At 47.3% G+C, this 22,565-nt stretch overlaps 1 protein-coding gene across 6 annotated transcripts in view; it reads right to left on the bottom strand.

Moving 5' to 3' along the window:
- Positions 1-22,565, bottom strand: part of CEMIP2 (cell migration inducing hyaluronidase 2) — a 217,655-nt gene that overhangs the window by 76,078 nt on the left and 119,012 nt on the right. For all 6 annotated transcript variants that reach the window (XM_029612545.1, XM_029612563.1, XM_029612537.1 and 3 more), the window contains one exon: positions 18,762-18,893. In XM_029612545.1, coding sequence (XP_029468405.1) covers positions 18,762-18,893 — 132 coding nt within the window. The remainder of the gene's footprint in view (positions 1-18,761; positions 18,894-22,565) is intronic.

Genomic DNA, 22,565 nt, shown 5'->3' with positions numbered 1-22,565 from the left:
GGACGAAGGCCTCCGGTTTTCTTTGGAATGAGGAAATAACGGGACTAGAATCCTCTGCCCTGCTGAGACCGGGGCACTGGCTCTACAGCTCTGGCTTTCAGAAGGGTGGATAATTCTACCTGTAACTGAAGCATGTGATTTTCATTGAGATGAAATCGAGTCGGTGGAAAATCTGTGGGGGTTTAGAGGAAATTGAGTTGGTATCCTCGAGATATTATGGATAGAACCCATTGGTATCCAATTGTTGTAAAATTTGGATAACCTCCCCCCTACCGGGAGGATTTGAGGAACGGCTGAGTTCCCTGGATGTATTCTCAAAAGCCCGCAGCAAGACCTGTTTGTGGAACAGGTTGGGGCCTAGCTGCTCTCTGTTGACGTGGTTGCGGTCTTTGCTAGGTTCTGGAAGACCTGGGTCTAGACGTAGGAGGGTAATATCTCCTCTGACGATAGAAAGGCCATCTTGTGTCTTTCCGTGGAGGCCTACGGGTAGCATGCGTAGGGGGTTCCTGTAGGAGGGAGGACAGTTGTCTCAATGTTTCTGTGTGTTCTTTTAATTGAGACACAGCTTCCTGCAGTTTGGTTCCGAATAAATTGTCTCCTGTGCAGGGGAGGTCAACTAACTTATCTTGGACCTCTGGCCTAAGGTCTGAGGCCTTAAGGCAAGCCCACCTTCTGGCACTGATGCCTGACGCTGCCACTCTTGAAGCAGCCTCAAAACCATCGTAGGCTGCCCTGACTTCATGTTTTCCGGCTTCTAAGCCTTTATTGATGATGGTCTGTGCGGCCTCCTTATACTCGTTGGGAAGAGATGGAACAAATTCTTCAATTTGCTTCCATAAGTTTCTTTGGTATTGGGTCATGTAGAGGTGATAGGATGAGATTCTAGAATTCAACATTGCACCCTGAAAAACTTTACGACCCAGGGAATCCAAAAACCTATGGTCCTTTCCTGGAGGAGTTGAGGAGTGGACGCTTGTTCTTTTAGACCTTTTTTGTGCTGATTCAACTACCACTGAGTGGTGGGGTAATTGTGATTTTTGATATCCAGGGGTGGATTGCACCAAGTAGGTGGTATCCATTCTCCTATTTACTGCAGCAACAGAGAAGGGATGTTCCCAAAGGTGATGCTGCAGCTGTAGGAGCACATCGTGAATTGGAATTGCCACCACTTGCTCTGGAGGGTCAACGAATTGTAGTACCTCCAAGGTCTGTTGTCTAGTATCCTGCTCTGACTCCAATTTAAAGGGGATGGAGTCCGCCATCTCCTGCACAAATGTGGTAAAAGTAAGATCTTCTGGAGGAGATTGTTTCCTGGGACGTGGTGGTGAGGGATCAGACATAAAGGCTTCTGATGAAGTGTCTGAAGCAGTATCACTCCATGTATCATATTCTAGAGTTTTTGGTTGTGGTACTGAAGATTTAGGTGGAGGAAGAAGTCCAGAAGGTCCTGGCAAAGGGTCTTCAAAAGAAGTCTTCTTCCTGTGGATTAGCTGGCAAAGAGTCATGCAAATCTTGATACCTTTTTTATAACAGAGAGTTTAGTGCTGCTTCTGAGGAACGTGGAGCTCCAGGAAGAAGTGGCACCGTTGATGAAGGCATTGGAATCGAGGATATCTGTCTCTTCGATGTTTGTTTAGTGGGTATCAATGATATTCCACTTTTCTTCTGTGATGGCGCAAAGGTGACAATAGGCATCGAGATGGAAACCGATGACATCATATGTATCGATGTAGACTCCGAAAAAAGAGGAGGCATCGACATCGGCATTGATGGTGCAGTTGTGAATGGCATCGATGGTAGCGGCATCGGGGTTTCCCCCGGCATCGGGAATAATCCCACATCGGCATTGTCGCCGGTACTGATACAGTCATCGCCATCGGTTGTACCAGCATCGGTGACGTCACAGGCATAGAAGACGTCACCGGCATCGGCGATATTGCCGGCATCGTCGCTGGTAAATGCTGCTTTATGGCCTACATTACCGCTTCTTTGATGAATGCAGTCAAATCCTGCGATACTGGCGGAATGCTCGACACCGGTGTAGGCGGAGACAGTATCACTTGCGATGGTGTAGGTTCCCTCGAGGGAGGCCTAGGTGACGGCGAGGTCTCTGTTTTTTGGCCGCTTCCCACTCGGTTCCTCCTGGGAGGGAACTGATGGAGATGTGGAGGCATGACGATGCCGATGTTTATGTTTAGGCCTTACCTCAGTCTCCGATCGCACCGATACCGTCGATGGTGTTGGCGATATTTTATCCCCAGAACCGTCCGGTCGACGTTTTTTCAACAGGATTTTCTTGGTGACTCCTGCCGGTGAAGATTTTGTTGAAGTAGACGGTGAAGGAATCAATTGCAGGTGAAAAAGTTGTTCTATTTTTTCCTGCCGAAGTTTCCTTCCTTTCGGTATCATTTCCTGACATTGCTGACAGGAGGAAATATCATGGTTTTTACCTAAACAGACTACGCATTCGAGGTGCGGGTCTGTGACCGACATGGTCCGATTACAGGCCGGGCATTTTTTGAAACCCGAGGCCATGGTGTTATCGACAGCCGTAGATGCAATGAGAGAAAAATTATTAGCGTTTTGAAGGAGGAAACGCTATAAATATCTCACCAGTCGGTGATATATAGAGAGAGTGAGATCCCGTGAGGGAGAAAAATATTTTAAAGAATGACTTTTCAGTCAGAACTGAGTATAAAACTCAGAGGGCTCCTATCTCCGCGATGCTTACAGCAGCGCGGAAAAACGAAGACTAAAGTCAGACCCCTGTGGCAGAGAATATCATGGCATGCTGGGCATGCTCAGTGGCCTCACAGTGCCAGTCAAAAGTTTCTGGAAACTTTGACAGAAGTTTTTCCCGCGATAGGGCTCAGTCAGTGACGTCACCCATATGTGAGGACTAGCATCCTGCTTGTCCTGGGATAACATACATTTTCTCTACTCATTTTACAAAAGCATGCGCAGATATTTTACACATGCAATGACTGTTAACATGCATGCATAATAACCCTGAACTATAGGCAGAAGTATGTATTTTATAAAGACTATGCATACTTCACTAAGGACAATACTTGTGGCACATACTTTTCTGATGGACCCTACGGTTACGTCATCATTAAGACCTGGGTGAAGCTTTAGTTTAGTCAGTAAGAGTGCAGGTTAGTGTGAGGGGAAGGTTACCATTCAAATGCTGCCCCTCCCTCTGAGGGGTCTGGAATGGCCATCCCCCTGAGAGTCTATATAGTAACTCTCTACAGAGAACTCAGGAAGCAGTCCCTTTAGGTTTGTTGAGAGTTAGGAAGTCAGAGGAGTTTTGCTCGAGCTATTTTTCAGGCCCAGTCAGAGGAGGCAGGCAAACCCTACCTGCTGGTCCTGACCAGGGGGTCAGGAGGGCTTTCCTTATCCAGGCTACTCACTGGCTGGCTAGGATTTTCCCTCTGGGTCTATCTTTTGGGTTTAAGATTTGAAGTGATAGGAGCCTTGTGAGAGCCTGTACACCACCAGGGCTCAGGGCACGGGGAACCCTGTGCCTGAGTAGGTTAGGGAAGACCTGCCCCTCTATATCCTCCATGAGGAAGGAGGTGTCCGTGACCTGCAGCAAGGAGGAACTCCCGTGTTAAATTCTTTTGGGGAAACAGACTTTGATTTCAAGATCCTGGAGGAAGTTTTGGCTGCCCTTCCTTCCTGTTTGAAGCAAAGAGAGCTGCTTGCTTCAAAGGGGATTCCTCTTATCAGGGATCCAGAAAGAAGAAATAAAGAGACTGTGTAATAACCAAGGAGATCTGAAGATCTGCTAACCTGGAGAGAGAGAGAGAGATTTACTCTCTGTGCCATAGTCATTTAGCATTTTTATCAGATTAGGTGGGTTTTTTTTTTTTACCAGTTTAAAGAGACCCTGTCCCACCTGGGAGCTCCACTTTACCAAGCCCTGGAGAGTGGATGTTTCCCTGGCCCTGATATGAGTCCTGCAAAGATAGAGGGGACGAGTCTATAAGAAAACAAAAGAATTCTGTGGTGCTGCAGTTTGCGTTATTGTACCAATCATCACCATTGTTTGAACAGTAAAGACTTTAATATTGGACACTAACACAGTGACTCCAAAGTATTTATTTCACACTCACTGCTTCCACCAGGAGGATAAGTACTCTCTCCCAAGGGAACTCATAGGAAAAGGAAATGTGTACAAAGGACACCCCTGTCACACTGAGCCCTGGAAGTAAATCTCCCCCCCCCCCCCCCCCCCCCCCCCCCCCCCCCCCCCCCCCCCCCCCCCCCTATAATGTATCCAAGCCCTAGAAATAAGAGAAATTGTGAAAGAGCTAGTTGGTGAGTGGTTCCAGCCCCAAAAAGAAAAGGAAAATGTGTTCTTACCTGCTAATTTTTGTTCTTGGAACACTACAGATCAGTCGACAAGTGGGTTTTGCATCCCTACCAGCTGATGGAAGCAGAGAATAAAAACCTTTCAGGCATTGCTACATAACAAGGAGTGCCACCTGCAGTCCCTCAGTATTGACTTGTACCCAAGCCAACGTAGAGAAACACATTCTCCATCTTAATCAAGCTTTTCCTTCTAGGGCAAACAGAGAACCCAGGGTTGTATCTCCCTGAACTGGAGCCCTTTCATCCAACAAAGGAACTAAAAACTGCTTAACTCCATCGGTTCAGCATACTTACATGAAAAAGGCTCTGAATTAGACCCTAATCGCAGCTATATCAGTCTTTTGGAACCAAGGGGATGGGCCTCTGGACTGATCTGGGGTATTCCAGGAATGAAAATTAGTAGGTAAGAACCAATTTTCCTTTCCTGTTCATAACCCAGATCAGTCCAGACAAGTGGGATGTACCCAAGCTCCCCTACACTGAATGAGAACCTTAAGGACCCGCTCACAAAACACTCAAACATCACGTTTTCCTGTGCCCAAACATCCAATCGGTAGTGTCTGGTGAAGGTGAGAAGTGATGACCATGCTGCAGCCCTTCATATCTCCTGAGGCGAAACCAACTGATACTTTACCCAGGAGGCCACTCGTGCCCTAGTAGAATTGCCTCACAACCCTTCTGTGGTCGCTCGACCCTTACAGAGATAGGCTGAGAAAATAGTCTCCTTTAGCCAACGAGAAATCGTGGCTTTAGTTGCCTTACATCTTCTCTTTCCTCCACTGAACAAAACAAAAAGATGATCCGATTGATGAAAACTGTTAGTAATCTTAAGATATTGCAACAGAATCCAACAAACATCCAAAAAGTGACGTTCCCTTGCATGTGGCACCTTCCGTGACAAATTTGGAAAAGCTGGAAGCTCCACTGTCTGGTTCACATGAAAAGAGAAGACGACCTTTGGTTAAAAGGAGGGAACCGTACATAGCGTCACACCATCATCCACAGTCTGCAGGAAAGGATCCCTACAGGACAAAGCCTGAAGCTCTTAAATCTGCCTGGCCGAACAAATGGCCACCAGAAAAATTATCTTTAAGGTAAGATCCTTCACCAACGCTCCCCCACAACGGCTCAAACGGAGGTCCTCACAGTAACTGCAGAACCAAGTTAAGGTTTCACACTAGGCACAACTCACGCACAGGAGGATGTAAGTGTTTAACTACCTTCAGAAAATAAACTACATCCAGATGGGAGGCCAATGACCTCCTCTGAACCTTGCCTCTAAGGCATCCCAAGGCTGCCACTTGCTCACAAAGCGAGTTATAGGCCAGTCCCTTTGAAGAACCCTGTTGCAAAAAGGCCAAAATGTGAGGGATGTCCACACATAATGGATCCAAATCCTCCTCCAAACACCAGGACTCAAACACTCTCCACACTCTGCCATATGCCAAAAGAAGTGGAAGGCCTCGTAGCCTGGAGCAAGGTAGCAATAACTGGCTCAGAATACCCTTTCAGACGCAAGCACTGCCTCTCTAAAGCCAAGCCGCGAGACAAAAGTGATCTGGCCAATCCAAAAAGATGGGTCCTTACTGAAGGAACCCCTGTAGATGAGCTAACCTGAGAGGCCCATCTACCACAAGATATACCAGCTCCGCAACCACAGACAACACGGCCACTCTGGAACTACCAGAGCCACCTTCTCTGGGTGGCCTTCTATGCACCGCAATACACAGCCTACAAAACGCCAAGGAGGAAACACATAAGCAGGGTCCTTTTCGGCCATGGAAGAACCAGAGCATCTATCCCCCTGGACCCAACCTCCCGTCTGCGACTGAAGAACCGGGCCACTTGGCATTGTCACGTGCCACAATCAGGTCCAACTGGGGTCTGCCCCACCTGAAGCAAATGAGCTCCCAGGCTTCCAAGGACAACTTCCATTTCTCTGGGTCTAGCTGCTGTCTGCTGAGGAAATCTGCCTGCATGTCGTCCACTCCTGCAATATGCAATGCTGCTATTCCCTCAAGATGCTGTTCTGCCCAGACAAACAGCTCCTGGGCCTCCAGAGCCACTCTGCATCCCTCCCTGATGATTGATGTATGCTACCATCCACGCATTATCTGAGAAGATTCTCACCATCCTTCCTCAGACCAGAGGAAGGAACAACAGTGCCCTGTGAACCACCCTCGTTTTCAGCCAAGTGATGGACAAGGATGCTTACACTGGAGACCAACAACCTTGAGCCGTCTGCCCCTGACAGACTGCCCCCCAACCCTTGAGGCTGGCATGTGTACACTACCACCCAGTCCAGAACTTCCAGATCCACTCCCTTTCCCAAACTGCAACATGACAGCCACCACGAAAGACTAGATCTGGAGTCCACTTGCAGTGGCAAAGGCCGATGATACTCCTCTGACAATGGATCCCAACAGGACAAAAGCACTCCCTGTAGGGGATGCATATGGGCAAACACCCATGGCATCAAGTCCAGTGAGGAAGCCATAGACCCCAGCTCCTTAAGTGATCCCAAGACCCTGGGCACAGAGGCACAAAAGGAAAATCACTTGAGAATGAAACTTCACCACTCTCTCTGAAGTCAAGAACACTCTGCCAAGCTGGGTATCGAAACATGCTCCCAGGTACTCCAATGACCAGGCCAGATCTAGATGACTCTTTGTCAGATTTATCAGCCCAGCCCAGCAATCGCAATCTCTCCATGACCCACCAAATCAACTAATCGCATTCTTCCTCCAACTTTGCTTGGATGAACAGTCATACAGATATGAGTGAACTAAAATCCCCTTCCTTCTCAGGACTGCCGCCACCACTACCATCACCTTCATGAAAGTTTGCAATGTTGTCGCTAGACTGAAAGGAAGAGCCCAAAACTGGAAGTGCTGCCTTAATACCATGAACCTCAGAAATTTCTGATCCTCTGCACAAATGGGAATATGTAAATAGGCCTCTGTCAAGTCCAATGATGCCAGAAACTCCCCTTTGCAGACCACTGCTATCATTGTTCACAATGTTTCCATGTGAGAACGCGGGATCCGTAATGCCAGAATGGGCCGAAAAGTGCAATCCTTTTTGGGGACCAAGAAAAAGTGAGTACCTCCCCTGTTCCTGCTCAGCTGGTGGTACAGGAGCAATCTCGTCTAGTCTTTGGAACTGAAGCAGTGTATCTTGTACTGCCTCTCGTTTGCTTCAGGATGAGCATTGAGACTTCATGAAGATATCTCTAATTGGGTGTGAAAATTCTAAGGCATAATCATCTCTTATGTCCAGGACCCATTGGTCCAACATGAACTTGATCTACTCCTCGTAAAAATGGACTAATCTTCCCCCATGGATCATCCTGACTGCATTGCACGGACTTTCCTTTCCGGTCCCGATTGGAAGAATCCCTGGAGGGTCTGCGGGCACCTCTTAAGAACTGCTGTCTTCCAGAGTTTGCTTCTGACCCGAGCCTGAAGAACTCTTGCCGGAACAATACCTCATCATATCCCTAAAACGGGGATGGGACAGAAAGCTCTTCTTGCCACTCTTTTTATCCTCTGGCAATCTATTCTCCTTTGACTTAAGATGTTTCATCAGCTGATCCAAATCCTCCCCGAACAGAAGCTTCCCCTTAAATGGAAGATTACAGAGCTGGGACTTGGACCACATATCCACTGACCAGTTTCGCAACCACAAGAACCTACGAGTCACAACTGCCAAAACCATACTTCTGGCAGACATGCAAATCAAATCATACAATGCATCTGCCATGTAGGCTACCCCAGACTCCAGCCAGGCAACCTGCATGGAATTGGCTGTTCAGAAGCAATCATTTTCCTGAGCTTGCTGCACTCAGCATAAACAGGCACTCTGCATTAGACTACCACATATTGCAGCACGAAGACTCAAGGTAGAAATCTCAAACATTCTCTTTAACTGAATCTCCAGTTTACGATCCTGCACATCCCTCAGCATGGCCGACTCCACCACTGGGATGGTCGTCTTTTTGATCACCGCTGATACTGCAGCATCTACTTTAGGAAGCCCCAACAGTATCAAGGTCTCTTCCATCAAAGGCTCTCTCCTTCTGCCACCAGTATTTCCTTGCCTGCATCCGGATCCATAGCTGGATCACCATCTGGTTTGCCATCCACAGGATTCATATTCACCAGATCCCCCTGCAGGTCATCAGAGTTGGCAAAATTACTAGAATCACCTTCACTCTGTACTGAAGACCATCCAAGGCCCAGGTGCCTAAGCAAACTCCCAGACCCCCCCCCCCCCCCCAGGTCAGGCCACCTTTGCCCTCTTGGAAGGATGGTGCAGCTGCTGGTCCAGGGGCCGCTTCCCCCCCTGCTCCCTCCTAGTCAAATAGACCTTGTGCAAGAGCAGGATAAAATCTGCTGAAAAATCTCCCAGATCCGCCGATTCCTCAGCCTGCACGCTCCCATCAGACTCCCCTCCCTACCCTGGTATTCCAATGTTGTTTGCACCATGGTAGAAAGTGGAGGAGGAGAGTTCCTGGGCTCCCTAGAAACAGCCTGTTTCCTACCTCGTGCCTCAGAGCCATGCACCGCATTCCGACTTTCCTTAGGGACCTTTTCCCGCGGGCCCTGCCAATTTAGTGACTCGTTTCCTGCTGACCGCCTCCGTGGAAGTTCCTTCTCCCCCAGATGCACAGTCCTTGCAGAGCGCAGCCAAATTAAGCGCACCACACGCCCTGCAGGATCCCCCACACCGAGCAGTTGGTGCCATTAGCTACGCGCACGTGGCCCACGTGCAGCGTGGTTAGGCAGGCTTGCAGGGGGAGGGCGACCCGTGCCGGTGGCACGGGTTGCCCTCCCCAAAATGCCCTGGAGCCCCAGTACTGAGGAGGACCTATTACTCACTCTCCCCAAAGCGCTATCAGCTCCCACTGAACACACACCAACCGTCCACCCCTTCAGGCCGCTGCCTCCTTCCGGTTTTTTTTTTGTTTTGTTTTGGGTTTTTTTTTTTAACTTAAAGGTACAGCACTTCTGAGACAAGCCAACCCTCAGAAAAGTAATACTTCCCTGAATCTGGACGGCGTTGGAGAAGAGACCTCGAAAGGAGAGAGGGAGCCGGTCCCTGGCTATCAGTACCTACGGATGTCACAGGCAGAGACCAGACAGGGCTCACCACCTCCGCTCGCCCAGCTCTACCTGAGGGATGGCCCTCGAAGGTGCCCAACACCTCAGGGAGCATCTCTTCTTCTAAATTCTGTCTTCTTTCCTAACTCTAGCTTTAAATTTCTAATGGACTGCAGGTTTGCACCTCTACATCTGCTGGAAACAGAGAAATACTGAGGGAATGCAAGTGGCACTCTCGGTTAAAATAGCCTGAAAGGTTTTTATTCTCTGCCTCCATCCGCTGGTAAGGATGTAAAACCCACTTGTCTGGACTGATCTGGGGTATGAACAGGACTACTTTCTTTTAAGGCCCCGCCCGTGCAGGACAGGCACATCGGGATGGGGTTACACTTACAACTGCCAATTCGCCGATACCTCCACCACTTAAACCAGACCCTCAGCCAAGAACAGCAGACAAGACAAGAGCAATTTCACTCCCGCAACTTCATTAGCCGGTGTAAAAGCATATGGACAAGATCGGCAATGTGTGCGGAAATGCCGCTTACATAAGAGCAACTCCTGCATGATCTTTCACATCCCTCCCCAGAACACCCCTAAACCCTGCCTTTATTTTTCTTTCACATTTACTTGCAACACTGCTAGTAAGTACATACTTCAGGGCACTTGCAAAAATACTGCTGACTTATGTGCATGCTACTTAAAATGCCTAACTTCCAATTTTATGCACATAAACGTTTTAAAAATTTAATCCATAGATGGGTAATTTTCAGCAGTCTACGGAGGGCTAATGTCTGCCCAAATTTTTAGAAAGCATTTCTATATGTAAATCTGCTTTGAAAATTAGCGGGCACGTGCGCACATAGATACACCTGCTCATTAGCTTGTCAGCAGGTTTAAAAGAGTGCAAGTACATTTGCATGATACTTTCAAATAGCGAAAGCATGCGAGTCAATGCTATCCCATTCCCACCCCACTTCTCCCCCAAGATTTGCCTCTTTCCTGTGCACATAAAGGTGCAAGCACAACCTAGCGGGCTATTTTGAAAAGCTCATTTACGAGCATAAAACTGCATGTAAATGCTTTTGCGAATCAGACCCATACAATCCAATTTTATGCGTGTGAAAAATGTACACACACAAACCCCTGAAAACAAAGGTGATGAATGTTCATCCCTATTATAGAGTTATCTAGGTCTTAGGCTGCCTGCATGTGCCATTACAGCTCAGAATACAGACTTGGAGGGTAAAGGAGGAAGAGCCTTGACAGAGGTGATGAGAATGTAAAACTTTGCAGTTGAAAGGGCCTAGATCAATGGGTGAGAAAGCCAATGTCCTTATTAAGTCCTTTGCTGTTTGTTTCCAAGGGTTTCAGCACCTTAATTTCAAAGAGGTACCTTTTTTACCCACTAGGTAGTTGGTAAAGTTAACCACTGAATATAAGTTTATCCAGCTACCTTCAGGACTGCTCTTTGGTTGTCCTAAAGTTATCTAGCTATCAGGTCGATCCAGTAAAGTTCAGTTGAAGATTTCTCGTCTGTAACGAGCTCGCTGCGCACAATTCGGACGCGTAAGGCAAACCAGCGATACAGTCTCCAGTTTTGCGCGTCCGTAGCGCTTCTTAAAACAGACGCGTAACCCTTCCCGCACCCGGCATGTAAATGAACGAATTAGCTGTATAATGAAGGAATTAGCTATTCCCCTCCGATACCGTAACGGGCACTCAGGTTCTCTCATTAGTAACGCACTGTTTTGCCGCGGCCGTAACGTGTTACGGCCGCGGCATCGACACCGCTTAAGATACTCAAAAACAATAAAACACAATTTAAAAAAAAAGTGATACAGAGATGATCGAGAAAATGTAATGATGTGGGACACATAAAACCTGTCAGAAGAAAAAATAAAAATTTTTAAATACCTGTCGGAGGGCTGCGTGGTTCCAGGCGGCCGGCGGCGGCGGGAGCCGGGTGGTCGCGTGTTAAATCTAGGCCGCGGGCGGGTGGGCGCCTGTTCCAGGCAGCGGCGGCGGGGGGACACGCGTTAGTTCGAGACGGCCGGCGGGCGGCGGGTGGTCGCGTGTTAAATCTAGGCCGGGTCCGCACAGGCGCGCATTCATTCACTGCCGGTGGGGGCAGTGAATGAATGCGCGCCTGTGCGACCCCTGCGATTCGGCGCTCACGGCGTGACGTCACGGCATGTGACTGCCTTGAGCGCCGAATCGCAGGGGTCGCACAGGCGCACATTCATTCATTCATCCAGGCGGAGGAGCCGGCTGCTTTCGCCACCGGCTCCTCCGCCTGGATGAATGAATGCGCGCCTGTGCGGACCCGGCCTAGATTTAACACGCGACCACCCGCCGGCCGTCTCGAACTAACGCGTGTCCCCCCGCCGCCGCTGCCTGGAACAGGCGCCCACCCGCCCGCGGCCTAGATTTAACACGCGACCACCCGGCTCCCGCCGCCGCCGGCCGCCTGTACCCACGCAGCCATCTGAAACTAACGCGCGTCCACCCGCCCCCCCCCCCCCTCCGCCGCCCGGAACAGGCGCCCACCCGCCCGCGGCCTAGATTTAACACTCGACCACCGGCCCCCCGGATCCCGCCGGCCGCCTGGACCCACGCGGCCCTCCGACAGGTATTTAAAAATTTTGATTTTTACACTTCCTGGTGCCTGTCATTTCAAATGTCATTTGAAATGACAGGTACCAGCGCACCCAGGTTAATGTATAGGCGCTGTATTAAGCGCCTATACAGTAAAATGGGTTACGCGGGCATAACCCTTCCCTACCGCTTTAAAGCCGCGGCATGCATTTGCATGCGATTAGAGGAGAGTATCAGGGAGTTAGTGAAGAGAACTGTGCGTGCGGGGAGGAAGGGTGCGCCTGACACTACCTGACACTACCGCACTGTTTCTACCGCGACCTTACTGGATCGACCTGTATGTTAGCTGGATAATGCTGACAATCAATATTATCCAATTAAATTAGATCCCTATTTACTAAGCTTCTTTCCCATAGACACAAAGGACCTAATATTTAAAGATATCCGGTTATCTAACTTATCTGGATATAATGTATGGCTATGCTGAATATAACCTAAGTTGTAATTATCCCCATAAGCTATATCTGGATAACATCGGCCATCACTTAAAGCAAATAAGTTCCTATTTATCCAGCTAAGTAGCTTTTCAATATTGGCCTCAAAATGGGAGAAGACCTGTAGTAAATAGGCCTATTAGCCGGATAAGGCCACTCTGCGCTAGAATGCCTTTAGACCACCCTTTACCAGCTAAACATTTATCTGGCTACACTAGGGGCGGTAAAAAAATACAGGATTTTCAAATCCTGGCATTTATCCAGCTAGGTGCCCTTACTGTGAAATTAAAAAAGCAATCTTCCATTGAGAAGTGTTCACCTACTAATCTGTCATTCTATTTTTCTCTGTAATATTTTATATTATGTCTTTCTGAGTAAGTGTAGGGTTCTGGAATATAGGCTGGCACAACTTGTATTGTGTACCTTATGGAGGTAATTTTAAAAGAAGTTATGCAAGTAACTACTATAGTAGCAATTTTAAAAAGCTATTTACGTGCCTAAAGTGCACTTACACATGTACATCCTATGGACAGTTCAATGGTATATATTGAAGCAATTTTCAAAAGCCCACTTACATGGGTAAAGTGCATTTACACATGTACATCCTATGGACAGTTCAATGGTATATATTGAAGCAATTTTCAAAAGCCCACTTACATGGGTAAAGTGCATTTACACATGGAAAGCCCAATTTTAATTGTGTAAATGCTTTTGAAAATCAAGCCCTAAACGTACAAAAGAAAAGCAGAGTTGCCCTAGGTTGGGAGAGTTGGGTTTTACATTTCAAACAGGTTCTGGAGGACAGACTGGCCGAACCTACTATCACGTCAGCCATCCCTATCCAGACAGTAATGGGATGTGAATGTGTGGAGAGAACTCCACATCGCAGCCTTGCCGATCTCCTTCACGGGAATTGCTCGCAAGTGGGCCACAGATGCTGCCATGATTCTGAAAGAATGAGCTTTGACATGACCCCCAAGATGCAGTCCCGCCTGGGCATAACAGAAGGAGATGCAATCTACTAGCCAACTGGATAGTGTCTGTTTGGCAATGGCAATGCCCAACCTATCTTCACATCTTCTGATAGATCAAACAGCTGCAGAATTAACCTCTCAACATCCAAGCTGTGAGCGAGAGGGCCTGGAAGTTGGGGTGCCGCAGCCTGCACTAATTTTGCGTGATGAGATCTGGGGAATTCCCCAGACTGATTGATTTCCAGATGGACAACTCCCGCAGGAGTGGAAACCAGACCTGTCTCGGCCAATGAGGATGACAAACATAGTCCCTCTGTCTTCACGAAGCTTCAAAAGAGTCTTTGCCACTAAGGGAATCGGAGAATATGTGTACAGAAGACCCTAGCCCCAATGATGGACCAGGAAATCTGAGGCTTGTTTGCCATCTGATCTGGGTAGGGAGCAGAACCGAGGTATCTTCCTGTTGCAGGGGGATACAAACAGATCTACAACCAGGCTCCCCCAGAGGTGGAATATCCGATTTGCTACCCCCCTGGTCCTGGGACCACTTGTAGAATCTGAAGGCTCGACTCAGCCTGTCTGCTACCTCGTTCCCTGTCCCGGCCAGATACATGGCCCTGAGCACCATTCCATGAGGCTGGGCCCATGACCTGATCTGGACCGCTTCCTGACACAAGAGATACGATCCTGTGGCTCCCTGCTTGTTGACATACCACATGACTAATTGGTTGTCAGTCTGGATCAGGACAACTTTGTTGGACAGCCAATCTCTGAAAGCCCATAGCATGTACCTGATCGCCCGGAGCTCTAGGAAGTTGATTTGACAAGAACGTTACTGAGCGGACCACAGACCATGTGTGCTGAGCCCATCCACATGAGCTCCCCATCCCAGGGTGGACACATCCATGGTTAGTACAATTTGAATAGGGAGACTCTGAAAGGAAATCCCCTGTTCCAGATTGGAAAGTACCTGCCACCAGGACAAGGAATCCCTGAGAGATAGGATGACGAATGAAATCCTGTTGGCTCTGAGTGGCTTGGTGCCACTGTGACCTCAAAGTCCACTGGGCTCTGCGCATGTGTAAATGTGCCAAGGGACTGACATGGGCAGTGGCAACTTTGTGGCCTAACCAACTCAACATGTGCCAGGCTGATACCTGCTAGCTCTGTTGAACTTCTGCTGCAATGGATGCCAAAGCGATGGCCCTCTGACACGGCAGAAAGGCCTTGACTTGAGACATGTCTAACAGGGCTCCAATGAAGTCCAGTTGAGGTGATTTGGGTAGTTGAAAACTAATCCTAGTGATTCTAACACCCGAATGGTCAAGTGCATGGACCTGGAGGCCCCTACCTAAGATGTGCTCTTGACCAGTCAATTGTCCAGACAGGAGAAAACATGCACTCCCAGTCTGTGGAGGTGTGCTACCACCACAGCCAGACATTGCATGAAGACCCGTGAAGCGGACACAAGCCCGAACAGCAATACCTGGTAGTGGAAGTGTTGTTTTCTCACCACAAATCTGATCTTTCTATGACTGGGGAAGATCTCGATATGGGTGTATGCGTCCTTAGGTCGAGGGAGCATAGCCAGTCCCCTTTTTGCAAAAGGGGAATCAAAGTGCCCAGAGAAACCATCTTGAACTTTGCTCTTTTTTTTTTTTTTTTTTTTTTTAAACAAACGTGTTCAAGGCCTTCAGGTTTAGGATGGGACAGAGTTCTCCTGCTCTCTTTGAAATCAGGAAATACCTGGAGTAAAATCCCCACCCTCTTTGCCCTGGTGGTACATGCCCGACCACTCTGGCTGCTAAGAGGGAGAAGAGCTCCATTTGTAGTACCTCCTGATGTGCTACTGGCCCCCAAAATGGGCATGAAGTTTAATTTGGGGGGAGGACACCCAATAGATTTAATTGGTACCCTTGGTGGACGATGGACAAAACCCACTGGTCCAAGGTTACACTGGGCCACTGGTTTGCAAAGAACCGCAGCCTGCCCCCAATCAGAGGGTACATTGTTCCAGGTACAGGAAACTGGCTTACACTCCCTATGGCCCAGTCAAAACCCCATCCACAGCATTAAGTGAGGAGCTGGCTGGGGCTTGGGAGCTTTCTGCTGCATGGGACAGCCGTGGGAGCTCAGATGGTGTTGACGGGATCAAGGAGGTAGAGGATAGTACTTTCTTTGGTGAAAGACTTCCTTGTCTCCAGCCTTGACACAGCCTCCTGGAGCAGGAGGAGGATGGGCATGGAGTACTGGCAGAGAGTTTTTGGAGGGTTTCATAGTGGTCCCAAAGTTGGGCCACAGCATCCTTCACCCTATCTCTGAAGAGATTCTTTCCAGTACATAGCACATCAGCAAGGTGTTGCTGTCCCTCTGGTCGGGGATCCGAGAACCGTAGACATATCATTATGCAGGTGCCGATTCCCGCTGCAGAGACCCTCAATGCCATCTCAAAATCATAGGTCACATGGACCTTTTGTTTCTCACATTCCAGATCCTTGTGCACCAGCGACATGAGGGTGTCTTCCTGCTATTGAGGTAGTTTCTCAGCCACCTCCTGCACTTGCTTCCAGATGTACTGCTAGTATTGGCTCATGTAAGGCTGGTAGGCAGCGATGTGGGCAATAAGCATGGTGCCCCGGAACACCTCCTCCCAAGAGCATCCATCGCTTTATGGTCCTTCCCCGGGAAAGTCAAAGAATGGGTCAGAGAGTGCTTTGCCCTCTTGAGGGTGACCACCTACTTGTGAGGAGCTGATGCTTATCAAATCCAGCAGCCTTCTGGATGAGGTAAACCCCGTCCGCTTCCTTATTGATGGGAGCCACTGTAAGGATGTGTTCCCAAATCCTCAACAGCATCTCCTTAAGGATTTCGTGTACCAGGACTGCCACTATCTCCTTAGCAGGCTCTACAAATTGGAGGATCTCAAGCATTTTGTGCCTGGCATCCTCCTCCATCAAAAGCTGGAATGGGATGGCCTCCACCACTACCCTCACAAAACCTGCGAAGGTCAAGTCCTCAGATGGAGACTTCCTTCGCTCATCCGGAGGAGAAAGGTCTGACTGAAGACCATTCCAATCCTCAAAGGAGGACTCTGTCTGATCATCCCCCCTGGAGTCATAGAGACTCTCATCCTCACTGTATGCCATAGAGGATGGGGTCCTAGGTGCTCGACCTATGTCCAGAGGTGCAGACACCAATGGAACTGGATGGGGGACTCTAGGCCTCAGTGTCTCCACCAGCCTCGGTGGAGTTTCCTCCTCAGAGAAACCGGTGATGACCATCATATCTGTTGGGGGAGGCCTCAGTGCCCCACCACACATCGGTGCTATACTGGGAACAGACACCAGCTGGGTTGGTAACGCACCGATAAGCACATTGAGCTTCTCCAGAAATGGTATGAAGATGAGCGATACCGGCTCCAGTGCCATCAGTGCCACAGGACCGCTTTGCAGCACCCGCTCCACCGCCAGCTAGTCTCGATGTTCCAGCTCCTCCTTGAACATTGCCGATGCCAACACCAACTGGGAGGAAGGAGGGGTGGCCAGATTTTCCTCGGACTCATGAGGGGGATCAGCGACTGACACCAGGACTGGTGGAGACCGTAGTGGATCCCGGGCATTGATGGAGGATGGGCGCTCCTTGCCACGGGGTCGCTTCGGGGACATAGCAGCAAAGGCCGATGCAACCCTATGCCCGGTACAATGCATCAACGGAGACCAGTGCCGATGCTTCTTAGGCTTCCCTCAATACTCAGCCCGGTCCTTCCCCGGTGCCAAGGTCAAGGACGACGAACCCAGCATCCTCAGACCAGAGGAAATCGACAACTGTCGGTCTCCAGAGCCCATATCCACTGGCAAACTCAACGGAACCAATGGTCCCGCCAATGCAGATGGTTCAGACTTCTTCGACCTGAAGAGCTGATCCATCTTGTTGAGATGAAACAGAAGTCCCTTCAGGGTCATCTGCGTGCACAAGCGGCAACCCCAGACGTCATGCGATGCCTCCAGGCAGAGGATGCAGATTTCATGAGGATCAGTGATCGATATGGTCCTCGGGCACTGGGGGCATCGACAATGTGGACATGATGGGCAAAACAAAAGGATAGAAGGGTGGAATGATGGTAGCAGGCATCGATGGCCGACGGGCACCAAGACATCACCATCATGAGGGGAACCAACCGCGAAAAGAGCTTACTCGAAAAGCCAAAAACCCTGACTGGTGACACTACGGGGAGGCACTGAGGGGGGCCCAGTGACAAACCAAAGAAAAGGATCATGAAAAACAACAAAAAAAACCCCCAAAGTTTTCCAGAAAGCAAAAAAACAAGTTTTTAGAGCTCAATCAAACCGTAAGGCTCACAGCTCCACGGAAAAAAAAGAGACTGAAGAGGGACCCCACATGGATGCGTGGTATAGGGCATGCCTAGTTAGTTTCTAGAAACTTTGACATATTTTCCATATCGAGCTCCATCTGACGATGTCACCCATGTGTGAGGACTACCATCCTGCTCATCCTCGGAGAATAAGGAATACTGGTCTCCTGTAGCCAGATTAAATAATTCTCCTGGATACAAGCATGGACACGTGAGAACAAAGACCATACGGCCCATCTAGTTTGCCCAGCCACACTAGCTGCTCAGTTCTACAATCCCTACCAATTTGTCAGATGTCCCCTGTGCTTATCCCATGGATACTGTCTTCATCTCCACCACCTCCATTCGGAGGCTGTTCTATGAATCTACTACCCTTTCTTTAAAAATATATTTCCTTAAATTACTCCCAAGTCTACCCACTTTCACTGTCATCCCATGACCCCTAGTTTCAGTTCCTCCTTGCCATTGATATCTTGCATGTATTCCTTGGCGGTATTTAAATGCCTCTATGTTTCCCATCCAATCTTGCCTCTAGGTTATACATGTTTAGATCTTTAGGTCTGCCCCCATATGCTTTATAATGAAGGCCATTAACCATTTTTGTCGCCACCCTCTGGACTGACTTCATCTTGTTTATATCCTTTTGAAAGAATAGTATACACAGTATTCCAAATGAGGTCTCACCAGGAACCTATATAGAGGCAATATCACTTCCTCCTTTCTGCTGACCATTCTTCTCCCTATGCACTCAAGTATCCTTTTGGCTTTTGTCATTACCATGCATCATTTCCATCTGTTGGTTCTTGTGTCTTTGTTCAACCTAACCTCTCTGTGTAAGACTTACCCTGAGTTCATTATCATGATGTCTCCTCCTCGGACCCAGGCCCCATGGTCATTGTTTTTAAAGGAGATCAGTCTATCGATTCGAGCAGCCACTCGAGGCTTCTCTGGGTCGGCATCCTGGTGTGGTCGAAATCTTGATAGAAAAAAAAAAACAAGCCTCAACTAAGAATGAAAGCAGCAGAGCTCCCTGCTCCTTCAACTCCCAGGTCAAGTTTGACCTTGCACACATCTTAATAGTTCAGTCAAATCTCCAGCATTTCTTGGAATTAATGGGAAATAAACCAAAGTTTAAAAATAATTTTTGAGGATCCAATTTAAATATGATTGCCAGTGCAAGTTTTCAGATTCTGTGTTGTGGCAGGCAAGTAGCACAAGTCCAAACAGAAAGGATGAGGTCTAGAGACAGAAACAAAAGAAAAATAGAACCCCCAAACACTAATGGGATTAACCCAATATATAGAAATACTCTACATTAAAAGAAATCAAAGAAATGATCAACATAATTTCTTCTCGCGATTGAAAAAATATATATAATAATTGCTCTCTCTCTCTCTAGAAGATACTGATAAAATATTTCCTGAATTTACTACTGTCAGGATCTCAGTCACATGTGAGCACATCACCAGTGTGAAAAAATGGAAGCAAAGTATTACAGGAACCACTGGTCTAGTCAAAATCACATGAACATTATTTTTAAACTTAATTTAGTTTTTTGTTTAATAGTTGAGTGTTTTCTGATTATTATTTTACATATGTAGGATAGGGTAATATTGCTTTCCAATTTTCATTACAAGAATACATGCAAATTTACCATCCAAAGGTCATCAATGATGGCCATGGCTGTTGTAATTAGTTCAAGTTAAATTGCATTAAAGCCAATTACTGTCTTACAGTTTTGCAGTGTCATAAGAACATAAGAAAATGCCATACTGGGTCAGACCAAGGGTCCATCAAGCCCAGCATCCTGTTTCCAACAGTGGCCAATCCAGGCCAAAAGAACCTGGCAAGTACCCAAAAACTAAGTCTATTCCATGTTACCATTGCTAATGGCAGTGGCTATTCTCTAAGTGAACTTAATAGCAGGTAATGGACTTCTCCTCCAAGAACATATCCAATCCTTTTTTAAACATAGCTATACTAACTGCACTAACCACATCCTCTGGCAATAAATTCCAGAGTTTAATTGTGCGTTGAGTAAAAAAGAACTTTCTCCGATTAGTTTTAAATGTGCCCCATGCTAACTTCATGGAGTGCCCCCTAGTCTTTCTACTATCCGAAAGAGTAAATAACCGATTCACATCTACCCGTTCTAGTCCTCTCATGATTTTAAACACCTCTATCATATCCCCCCTCAGTTGTCTCTTCTCCAAGCTGAAAAGTCCTAACCTCTTTAGTCTTTCCTCATAGGGGAGTTGTTCCATTCCCCTTATCATTTTGGTAGCCCTTCTCTGTACCTTCTCCATCGCAATTATATCTTTTTTGAGATGCGGCGACCAGAATTGTACACAGTATTCAAGGTGCGGTCTCACCATGGAGCGATACAGAGGCATTATGACATTTTCCGTTTTATTCACCATTCCCTTTCTAATAATTCCCAACATTCTGTTTGTTTTTTTGACTGCGGCAGCACACTGAACCGACGACTTCAATGTGTTATCCACTATGACACCTAGATCTCTTTCTTGGGATGTAGCACCTAATATGGAACCCAACATTGTGTAATTATAGCATGGGTTATTTTTTCCTATATGCATCACCTTGCACTTATCCACATTAAATTTCATCTGCCATTTGGATGCCCAATTTTCCAGTCTCACAAGGTCTTCCTGCAATTTATCACAATCTGCTTGTGATTTAACTACTCTGAACAATTTTGTGTCATCTACAAATTTGATTATCTCACTCGTCGTATTTCTTTCCAGATCATTTATAAATATATTGAAAAGTAAGGGTCCCAATACAGATCCCTGAGGCACTCCACTGTCCACTCCCTTCCACTGAGAAAGTTGTCCATTTAATCCTACTCTCTGTTTCCTGTCTTTTAGCCAGTTTGCAATCCATGAAAGGACAACGCCACCTATCCCATGACTTTTTACTTTTCCTAGAAGCCTCTCATGAGGAACTTTGTAAAACGCCTTCTGAAAATCCAAGTATACTATATCTACCAGTTCACCTTTATCCACATGTTTATTAACTCCTTCAAAAAAGTGAAGCAGATTTGTGAGGCAAGACTTGCCCTGGGTAAAGCCATGCTGACTTTGTTCCATTAAACTATGTCTTTCTATATGTTCTGTGATTTTGATGTTTAGAACACTTTCCACTATTTTTCCTGGCACTGAAGTCAGGCTAACCGGTCTGTAGTTTGCAGGGCATGGACGCTCTGGTCAATAGTTTGCTTCTAGGACTGTTAGGGTGGCAATGGCTCACAAGTCTCACGCTGGAGTTTATTAATGGAATTGCTGCAGGGCTGGACTGAGTGGCAGAGGTGAGGGGGATGCCAGGAGAGGGGACAATGGGTGAAAAGCCTCCTCAATTCTCCAATAACTTCTGGGGGGAGGAGAACCCACAACCCATCTTCCAATTACTGAAGGGAACACTCCCTCCACTTATGGGCACTCCTCCCACTTATGAGAACCTGGATTTTAAATCTAGCCCTGCCTGCAGCCAGCTATTGACAGAGAAATACTGCAAGAGAAATGCAGAGAGGGGTAACATTGCAAAATAGAAAAAAAGAGAGTGAGAGCAAGGGAAGGAGAGAGAAAGAGCAGACAGTGCGAAACACACATACACCTAACATTTGGAGATGAGGTGAAAAGGCAGACAGGGAGCAAAGTAGAGAGAAGTGGACAGAAGAATCCAGGAGTTCTAAACCATTGCTGGGGCTCCTCACTGAGCAGAGAGGATGAGAAGCATAAGCAGACCAGAGGAAAATAGGAGAAATTACAGAGGGGAGGAATGGGGAGATGGTGGTGAAGATGAAGCGAAAGGACAGAAGGAAAAAATCTAGGCAATAAAGAAAGCAGGGAATTACACAGCATTTTCCAGTGTACAAGTGCTAGAATTCAACTTATGTATGTGCCACCAACAAAGCTGGTCTCTTCCTCTTTTCTTTATCTTATCTTGCTGGAGGCTGTACAAAAGGCTCATCAGCACCTACATGGCAATTTCTGGCACTATCGGAAAACCAAACTGGATTGCTCTCTCTTCCTCGCTAATCTCACGATGAGAAAGTCAGGTGAATTTATATCTTTTGCTTCAAGGGTTCTCATAGATTCCATTAGCTGTCAATCACAGGTAAACACTAAATAACTCCCTCTAGCCAAATTCCCAATAGCTTCTTTATTTCTTAGCACGCATTTGTAGTTCAAAATTATTTCATTTTTAAATATTTCTAGTCATCTTGTTATAGTTTCAAAGTTGGTACAGAACAGAAAATCTTGGGGACCATTAGAATTAAAACCAGCTGATATCTGGCTGAAACAAAGTCCTGTATCTTCTGAAGTAACAGGAAACTATGAGGGCATTTTATACACTTGTGCTTGAGAGTATATCAATAGCAGTGTTCTAGCTGAAGCAAGCAGAAAATACTTTTAATACCAAAAGGAGACAAAGCTTTAACATTAATGTTTTATTTTAGTTTAGATTTTATATTCCCCTTTTCGGCACTTCAAACATGTACCACTCATTGGGGTATGTTGTACACTAGTGAATTATCGCAAGTACCAAGCTCGTTTTTTTTTTGGTTTTTTTTTGGGGGGGGGGGGGGCAGGTTTAGTTTCCTGGATCCTCACTAGCAACATTCGAA

Source organism: Rhinatrema bivittatum, chromosome 1 (genome assembly GCF_901001135.1).
Source record: "Rhinatrema bivittatum chromosome 1, aRhiBiv1.1, whole genome shotgun sequence".
NCBI classification, from domain to species: domain Eukaryota; kingdom Metazoa; phylum Chordata; class Amphibia; order Gymnophiona; family Rhinatrematidae; genus Rhinatrema; species Rhinatrema bivittatum.
Note: the sequence above shows the minus strand (reverse complement) of the source record. Positions and strands in the feature narration are given on the sequence as shown.